Below are 9,551 nucleotides of genomic sequence, written 5' to 3' on the forward strand. Positions count from 1 at the left end.
TCCCCACAGACACTGGATCTCATTCCTCCTGTGTGTGGTGTGTGTTTATATTTGAGACAGGGTCTCACTCCGTAGCTTTGGCTACCCTGAAACTTGCTATGTAAACAGGCCGATGTCAAACTCACAGGTATCTGCTTGCCTCTGCTCCTGAGTGCTGGAATTAAAGGTATGCATCGCCATGCCCAGCTTTTTTTTTTTTTAGACCTATATTATTTTTAATTATGTGTATATTTACACATATGTATGTAAATATGTGTCTTTGTGTGGTTATGTGTGTGCGAATGCAGTGCCCACAGAGGTCAGAAAATGATGGATACCCTGGAGCTAGTTTCAGGTGGCTGTGAACTGGATGCTGAGAACTAAACCTGGGTCCTCTGCAAGAACAGCCAGTGCTCTTAACCACTGAGTCATGCCTCCAGTCCTCACCTACTCCATTTTTCTGTTCCACTTTCTATGAGTAGGCACTCCCACCCTAAAGTAAGAACAAATGAACATTCTGTATTTTATTATTTTTTAGGGAAGACACACAGTTTCACAAGAAACAATGATTTTTCTCAAACAATAGAAAAAAGGTTTAAAAAATCTGCTGTCCTAGATGAAAAATCTACCCAGCAAGCACTGGGCCAGTTCTGAGAGGAGAAACCAGAGTGGTGGAAGTTACCTACAGGAAGTTCAGTGCAGAGTTCTCCACAGTCTGTCTAGTTCTGTAAGGCTCCAGTGGGCCAGCTCAGCCTAACAGTGGGAAGAGGCTCACAGACAAAGGTTCCAGGTCCTCTGACTGGAAGGCTGGCTCACTCCCCAGACGGCTGCATCTGCTTACAGAACTCGTCAAACTGCTGCTGCTCCAGCTCTGTCATGACTCTGTTGAGAGCATAGATCTGAAGGGAGAAATGGACACATTAGCACACAATGGAAGCAGCCGCAGAGGCATCTGCTGTAAAATGGACTGTCTCAGAGGGGCCCTGGGAGGTGGTGCCGAGGACAGGGCGGCAGCTTCCATCCAGGCAGAGAAGAGGCAGCAATGAGGCAAGGGGCCCAGTCGTTGGAGGACTGCACCTGGCAGGTGTGAAGGAACCCCACAGGATCAGTTCTGGGAACTTCAAGTGTGCCAGTTTGGAGTATACAGCAGGGAGCCTGAGAAAGACAAGAATGCTGGGGCCTTACGTGCCAGGCCAGGGAGTCTGGACTTTCTCCTGGAGGTTCTAGAGAACAGCAGACATTGGTACGCAGGGATAACCTGACTATCCGTGCTTTGGGAATTATGATGAGGCCTGTTAGGGATGCAGCAGAAGTAGGGATTATCAACTACTTAGCAGGCATTTGTAGACGTCCGAGGAGGCGGCAGTGGGAACACGGCCTGCTGGAGGCCATGTACTAGAGAGAAAATCTTGAGACCATTCTAAGCTTGATGGAGGAGGTTATCTTCTGACCCCTACACATGTGCCAAAACAGACACTTAAATGTAGTAGGGAAAAAATGTGTAGGCTAGACAGCCAGTCACAGAACATAGTGTCTACCACCAATTTAAGAAATAAAACTGGGGACTAGAGAGAGGGCTCGGTGGTTAAGAGTACTCTGCTCTTGCAGAGGATCCGGGTTTGTTCCCAGCACCCACATGGCCACTCACAACTGTCGTTAACTTCCAGGAGATTCAACGCCCCCTTCTGGACTCATTGGGTACCATGCACTTACACAGTGCACAGACATACATGCAGGCAAAACACTCATCAAAATATAGCTACCTGACAGGTACTTGGGAGGCAGAGGCAAACCTCTGTGAGTTTGAGGACTGTCTGGTTTACATAGTAAGTTCCAGAACAGCCAGTGGTGCATAACAGAGACTCTGTCAAAACAAAAATCTGAGAGGCAAAAGAGGGCTAGAATTTGGAGTCAGAGAGATGACCTAGCAGTTAAGAGCACTGCTGCCCTTCAAATAGGCCACGGGTTCAGTTCCCAGGGCCTATTCTCCAGGGACACACACACACAAACATATATAAATAATGGTTAAAAAAAAATCAATCTTGGCTGGGCATGGTGGCATATGCCTGTGATCCCAGCACTTGGGGAGGCAGAGGCAGGCAGAGCTCTGTGAATTCAACACTAGCCTGGACCACCAAGTGAGTCCAGGACAGCCAAGGCTACACAGAGAAACCCTGTTAAAAAACCAAAACCAAACCAAAACAAAACCCAAAACCTAAAACAAAACCAACAAAAAAATGAAAAAAAAAAAAACAAAAAAAACAAAAAACCAAAACTAAAAACAAAACAAAACAAACAAAGGCTGGATGTGGTGAATTACACCTTTAATCACAGCACTCAGGAGGCAGAAGAAGGCAGATCTCTGTGAGCTCATGGCCAGCTTGGTCTGCACAGAGTGTTTCAGGACAGTCAGGGCTACATAGAGAGATCTTGTCTCAAAACAATCAAACTAAAAAGAACTTGAAGCCAGACACAGTAACACATGACTAAAAATTCAGAAATATGCAAAAAAGTGACTTATGTTATGAGATGTAGGAGTGCACACTACCGAGGTAATGAATTCATGCAGAACAGCAGCAGAACAATTAGCATAATATTAAAATGGCTTCTGTGAACAGGCACATGACCAGAAGTGGGCACTGAGCATCCAGGGCCTATCCCACTTCCTTCCCCCCCTCCCATCCCCTCTCTCTTTCTTTGAGACAAGGCCTCAACATGTTACTCAGGCTGGTCTTAAACTCATGTGCTCACTGATCTACCTCAGTCTCCCAAATGCTGGGACTACAGTGTGCCACTGGGCTTCAAGTAGAGTTTCTTAGGCTAAGTGGTAGACATGAGGGTGTTTATTCTTCTTTAAACCATACATGGCTACACATATAGTTTTGTTGTTGTTGCTTTGTTTTTTTTGAGACAGGGTTTCTCTGTGTGTAGTCCTGGCTGACCCGGGAACTCGCTTTGTAGACCGGGCTGGCCTTGAATTCAGAAATCTGCCTGCCTCTGCCTGGAGCACTGGGATCAAGGGTGTACGCCACCACGGCTGGATGCACATATACTTTAATACATTTAAAAAGCAGAAAAGTCTGCCTTATATGTTTGGTACCTGCCAGCCTTTGTGATCTGTATATTACCTTCTGTCTGAGACTGATGGGATATTAGTAGCATTCTGGAAACCTCCCATTAAGAGGCAAAATGGTTACAGAAAGGGGAAAATAAACAGAGGAAGAAAAGATTTAAAATGTCCAGGGTGCCTGAGCCAAGCAGTGAGACTTTCAGTCTGCTACTCTTAGGGTCTCAGCAGTGCCAGGAGAAGCACAGATAAGCTGCTTCAACTACCAAATGAGCCTCTCAGCTCTCCTTCACACCAAACTTTCTGGAATACAGCATCTTTATCCATTCCTCTCTGAGAAGGTGATGGCACATTCTTATGTTCCATTCCATTCCAGGGAACACAGACAAAATAGCAAGACAGCTGTGGAGAAAGCAAATGGCAGACTGGGGCTGGGGGTGGGTGGCTCAGTGGTAGAGCATACACAGGCTCTGGGTTCAAGCCCCAGCACCACAGAGACAAAACCAGGAAGCCACAAAGTAGAAAGCACTGTTCTGACCACAGGCTGGCCCTCATTAACAGCTGGACACTGGTCACAACACTTCTTATTCCAGAAGGATTCACAACGGCAAAGTGGGAAATGGTAACACCTACTTTGGCATTTGCTCACACATGTGCAGTCCCAGCTGAGGCTGACGTGGTAGGAGCTAACAGGTGGCAGCTGTTGCCAGTGTGCACAGCCAGCCTGACACCTCAGCAAGCAAATACAGACACAACCAGCTGGTCCCTCTCAGTCCACATGGTAAAAGCACATTGCTGCTTGGAAGCATGGTGACTCTAGATCGTGATCACTGCTGGTTATCAAACACCTTCGGCGTGCCAGGCACCAGCATAATGTCTATTTCTTTTAACACTGTGAGGAAGATCCTCTCACTCTCATTTTAATAACGAGGCACAGAGGAAGTGATGTTCACAGTATCCTTTCCCAGGTCACATGAGATGAATGAATGGAAGCCAGACAAGAAGATGCCAGTATGGACAGGAACAATGCCCTACATAGCTATCTTTCAGTGTGCACAAAGCAGTTTGGGGGCCTGTTTCTTATGGCACCCCTCGAACTGCCAGCTAAAGCACAAAGCAATTAAGATCTGTAGTTTGGGTCTGGGGAAAGAAAGGACACATTTGTTCATAGAACAGAGGAGCACAGCTTTCAGATGACCTCTGAAATTACTGTGATTACTGGAATGTATTGGCAGAACAGTCTTGTCCAGTCATGTGTCTCAAGTCCATAAAGTGGTGCCTACCCACAGCAGAGCTGAATATTTGTTTAATAAACGCATCCAATAAACAAAGCCCGATGGTATCAACTGACAGGCCAAAAGGAACAAGGGGTGTCTTACACTGTCAACAGGGGTGCAAGCTTGAATCCCTCTGAAAACTATTTGGCAATGTCTAGAAAACTGAAATAGCACCTGGTAATTCCTCTAGTCAAACACGTGACAGAAATTCCAGCACAGGTGCCAAGGAAGCACCTAAAAAGTTTTTTTCCCCACTACAAATGTTTGTAAAAAGCAAAACTGTAAATAATTACAACACCCTTCACGGGAGGAACAGGTAAGGACCCTACATAAGGTGGTTCAGGGGCTGGAGGGAGGGCTCAGTGGTTAAGAGCCTTTGCTGCTCTCCCAGAGGACCCTGGTTTAAGTTCAGCACCTATGTCAGCTGCCACCTGTAACTCCAGCTCCAGGGCATCTGATGCCCTCTTTGGCCTCCATGGGCACCTGAATTCATGTTCACATATCCTCATACACATAATTAAACATAAATCTTTTTTAAAAAGTTTTTAAAAGTAGACAGTATAAAGAACAAAGAAAACCGATTCTTAAGAGTAACATGAAAAATCTCCAAAATGCTGTACAAACAAAACGTAATGCACAGATAATGGATTCATCTATTTGAGTGAAAAATCATTAAACAAAACGGCTTACCCACAGAGAGGAAGAAAAGGCATAAGACAAGAAACAAAGGGGACGTCAAATGTATATGTGACTTTGTTTATCTTAATAAAATTCAACAATAGCACTTAACCACTACCGTACCAGTCTGAGACACTGAATACCAGGTATTTTCTATACTTTAAAATTTCTCAAGAAACACACGCATGAGGCAGAAAAGATCAGCATGCTTTTTACTGATACTAAATGTTAAAATGCTTGTGTTTGGATGTGGCTCATTAGCAATGAAGACATTTAAGCCTTTTATCCTTGAAATGGTCGTAAGTGTTGAGAGAACAAAGAAAGACACTGGTGGGATCGGAGCCCGGGCCTTTACACTGCTCTAAGCAGACACTTGAAAAAATGCTGTTGTTGGAGTGGATGAGTGTGTGTTTATGGGTGCATGCACAGCAAGTGTGGAGGTCAGAGGACAGTTTTGTGTAGTTTTTCCACCTACGTATGGAGTCTGAGGAACAGACTTGGATTGCCAGGCTTCTGCAACAGGCACTTTTACCACCTCACCCACCAATACACACGTGTGCCCCAAACACACACTGGCACTTCATACATTCCCACTCATTCATTCATTCATATTCTCCTCCCCGCTCTGAGCTCTCCCTTATCCACCGCTGCTTTCCCTCTTCGCACTCTTTCCTCAGATCCCTAGCACAAAAGCGCTGTGCTAAGAGTCATCCAGAGACCTGGTACAGGTTGGAATTCTGACGCTAACTTGGCGTGAGGCTCTGGGCTTCCACTTCACCATCCTGGACCTGCACGGCCTCTCTACCTCTGCACGGACCAGTGTCCTGCCTGGAGACAAGCCGGGACCCTAGTAAAGTTTTCTCTGCTGTTTTGTCTTCCAGCCCCTTCCCCAGCTAACTCAGGCACACATACAGAACCCCCACCTTAGTCTCACCTCTGCTCGTTGTCTTTGCTTCAGCTCCTGCTGGGCAGATTTTTGTTTAGCCTTCTCCACTCTGAAGGCAGGTTCTTTAACTTTGGATTTTTCTTTCCGGGCAGGTGGATCCATGGTTTGGTTTCTGTATGCTTCTTGGTTAGCTCTGACCTGATGGTACAAAAAGAGAACCGCTTGCTAGCCTTTCTCCCGACTTCCTAGCTTGGCAGGTGAGGCAGGGTGCCCTGGGGGTCCCACTGCCAGCACCTTGCTGTGCGTTCCTAGCCGAGCGTCTTCACTTCTGTGTCTCAGTTTCCTGCACAATGGGACAGCACTCATGTTCTGGGCCTTTCCCTACCAACGCCGGGCGAGCACCAGATGAGAAGGTCTGAGAAAGCAGCTCCAACCCGGGGGCGTACGGTGCGGCCGGGTCTCAGAGGCCGAGGGACAAGCCACTCGGTCCGGCGGCGGCGGCCTCAGCCAGCCCCGCCCGCCCGCCCGCCCGGCCCCTCCGCAGCAAGATGGCGGCTCGGGGGTCCGCGCCCTTCCCCACCCGGCCTCGGGCTCCCGGCCTCCGCCACGTCGCAGACCAGCCCCCACGCGGGGTTCACCCTCACCTTCCCCTTCCGCGGGACCGGAGCGTCCAGCCCGCTCCCCTTCCACTGGGCGGGCCGCGCCGGGGAGGGCGGGGCCGCAGTCTGAGGTGTCCCTCCTGCGGAAGCCACTGCGCGCGCGCAGAAAGCACGCTTGGGCGTGGCCGGACCTGGAGGGGCGGGATTGGAGGTGGGTAGGGTGGGGTCTGTGGTTGGAGGGCGGGACCGGGAGCAGAAGGGGCGGGGCCTGGAGCAGGGCTGTTCTTACAAGTAACCAAAGCTTTTCCAGCCTTCTAGTTTCTGGGACAACTGCGCGAGGCTTTGAAAGGCAAAAATCTGATCCCTGGGGTTGGAAATGGTTAGCACTGGAATTGTGAGCATCAGGTTCTAATCCAAAAAGTCAGGATTGATGATTGCTTTCTTCCTGATTTATGGGTCTGTAAGGAGAATCAAATGGGATCCTGTTTGCCACTGTGCTTTGAAATCTGAAATGTGTGTGTGTATATGTATATGTGTGTGTATATATATATGTATGTATGTATTTAATACAAAGCCCCTATCCGGGCTTGCACTCCTTTGATCCTAGCAGAAGAAGAGGAGGAGGAAGAGGAGGAGCAGCCAGCTAGGGTAGCAATAGCTGCTTCCCTTTGGGACTTCCTATATTCCAGGCACTATTCTTAGAGCATTACATTATTAAGTCCCCTGTTCCTCAAGATAAGGATGTAGTATACAGACTTGTATACCAATAAGCTATCACACACATTCTACACAGGAACAGCCATTAAGAAATTAAGTGACAGCTGGGCGTGGTGACACAGGCCTTTAGTCCCAGCGCTTGGGAGGCAGAGGCGGGTGGACAGGGTGGACCTGTCAGTTTGAGGCCAGCCTAGTCTACCTAGCAAATTCCAGACCTGCCAGGGCTATAGATTAAACATTCAATGGGAAGCCTACATGGACACTCAGGAGCTTTCAGTCTCAGTGTGAATTGTCGTATTCTTTGGGGGCCAATTCTGAACTAGATCTTAAAAACCTTAAAATGGGCATAATCACGTGAGGGTCCACTCGTATGCATGTGTGTGTGTGCATGTGCACACACATATTACTACATGCTTCCGTTTATACAAGGTATCAAAATCAGTCAAGCTTTAAGAGATGTAAAGTGGCTGCCAGGGGCTGGGTAGGGAGGGAGGGGAAAGGAGAGTTATTGTTCGATGGATATAGGGTTCATTTTGTAAGACCAAAATCCAGAGATTTTATGCATAGCATTGTTAATACTTTTGTAGATAGATATTAAAAATGACTAAAATGCTTTGCCTCTAATCCCAGTTACTGGAAAAGCTGAGGCAGGAAAACCACAAGTTGAATGCCAGCCTGGGCTACATATAGAGTGATTTCAAGATTAGCTTAGGGCAACTTACTGAGACCCTGTCTCAAGGGAGTAAGAGGAGGGCTGGGATGTAGCTCAGTGGTAGAGCATGTGCCACAGTGTTTGTAAAACTGTAAGTTCAAAACAAAGCAAAAACAAAAAGGATGGACAAAAGGGTAGCTGTCGTAAAATTCAACACAACCATTAAAATAGCAGAGAAGAAAGTTTCATGACATAATAAAATGCTTTTCAGACAGGCAGATCCCTAGAACATGATGACCATTTCAGTGGACCTGAGTTCAGTAACAGACTCTGTCTCAAAATATAAGGTGGAGTTCAACTGAGGAAGACACTTGACATTAACCTCTGGCATCTACACACACACACACACACACACACACACACACACAATGCTTTAATATATTAAAATTAAAAAAGACACAAAGACTACATATTATCTAACCAGAGTATTTGTTTTATAGGTTCAAAACAGAAAATGGGAGAAAGCACACCAAAATTACAAATACATTTTGTTGGATACGAATCATTAGTGGGGATTCTATTTGTCTTGTTTAAGTTTTTCAGTATTTTGTGGAATCTGTACAGTGGGCATTTGTACTACAACAACCAGGAGCACATGCAAGAGCCAAGCACTGGGACAAGCATCTAATCACAGCCTCAGGAGGACCTTGAGTGTGAGGCCAGCTTGGACCACACAAACCAACTCTGCCTCACATAGAGGAGAAAAGATAATGAATGTTCTTTAAAAAGTCTAACAGCAGCCAGGTATGGTGGCACTCGCCTGTAATCCCAGCACTCAGGAAGCAGAGGCAGGAGAATCCCTGTGAGTTTGAGGTCAGCCTGGTCAACAAAGCCAAACCAGAACACCCAAGGCTACACAGAAAAACCCTGTTTCAAAAAGTGAAAAACAAAACAAAACAACAACAACAAAGGCTAATGGCTAGGGGCCTGGGGAGGTGCAGATCATATTTATTTAGCTGAAAGTTGACCTCCTCCATTTCCCCCTTAATATGAAGCATGGTGGGGCCTGATTTTGCAAATGGCTGTAAGTCCATCACTCGAGAGGCAGATGTAGGAGGATTATGAGTTTGAGGTGAACCTAGACTATGTAGTCTGTCTGAACTGTTCCAGCCAGGCATAGTGGTGCATGCCTTTAATCCCAGCACAGGGATTAAAGGGGCAGAGACAGGGAGACAGGGGCAGGCATCTGACTGTGAGTTTGAGGCCAGCCTGGTCAACAAAGCCCAGGACAACGAAGGCTACACAGAGAAACCCTGTCTCAAAACAAACAAACAAACAAACAAACAAACAAACAGAAACAAGAAAAAAATGCTGTCTGAAAACAAAACAATTAAAACTCAGAGGAAGATACACAGACCAAGGCTGAATCATGACTGTCAGCATACGGTTAGATAGGCGTGGTAAGCTCTAGCGTTCTAAATCGAGCACATTTGTAATAATCTATTGTACATGCAGGATAATTGGGAGAGAGAGGAGTTGGAGGTTTCCTGACACACAAATAAGTGATGATGAGGGCATGCATGTGTGCATGTGTGTGCATGTGTGTGCATGTGTGTGCACTTGCTGGAGATGAAACTCAGGGCCTTGCCAGGTGGGTGAATTAGCACAACTCCATACCCAAAGCACAGTGTGAGAC

The 9,551-nt window shown here is 46.8% G+C and overlaps 1 protein-coding gene across 2 annotated transcripts; it reads right to left on the bottom strand.

Moving 5' to 3' along the window:
* Positions 1 to 490: 490 nt before the first annotated feature.
* On the bottom strand, positions 491 to 6,653 carry Svbp (small vasohibin binding protein). Of its 2 annotated transcripts, none has more exons than XM_021635024.2 (3): positions 6,532 to 6,653; positions 5,936 to 6,085; positions 491 to 878 (listed from the first exon to the last, which is right to left on the bottom strand). In XM_021635024.2, the coding sequence occupies exons 2-3, from the start codon at positions 6,047 to 6,049 to the stop codon at positions 792 to 794; spliced, it is 201 nt and encodes a 66-aa protein (XP_021490699.1). In that variant the 5' UTR covers positions 6,050 to 6,085; positions 6,532 to 6,653; the 3' UTR covers positions 491 to 791. The 2 variants fall into 2 exon arrangements, with proteins under 2 accessions (XP_021490699.1, XP_021490698.1); XM_021635023.2 differs by lacking the exon at positions 6,532 to 6,653 and adding an exon at positions 6,182 to 6,429.
* Between the last annotated feature and the right edge of the window lie 2,898 nt (positions 6,654 to 9,551).

The sequence above is a fragment of the Meriones unguiculatus genome, chromosome 3 (assembly GCF_030254825.1).
Source record: "Meriones unguiculatus strain TT.TT164.6M chromosome 3, Bangor_MerUng_6.1, whole genome shotgun sequence".
NCBI lineage: Eukaryota > Metazoa > Chordata > Mammalia > Rodentia > Muridae > Meriones > Meriones unguiculatus.

Bases quoted from the DNA above. Each gene is read 5' to 3' on its own strand.
- Svbp (XM_021635023.2), bottom strand. From the start codon at position 6,253: ATGAGTGCTGTCCCATTGTGCAGGAAACTGAGACACAGAAGTGAAGAC. The intron at 6,086-6,181 runs GTGCTGGCAGTG...TTGTACCATCAG, and splicing joins GGCTAGGAACGCACAGCAAG to GTCAGAGCTAACCAAGAAGC. The intron at 879-5,935 runs GTGAGACTAAGG...TTCTCCCTTCAG, and splicing joins AGCAAAGACAACGAGCAGAG to ATCTATGCTCTCAACAGAGT.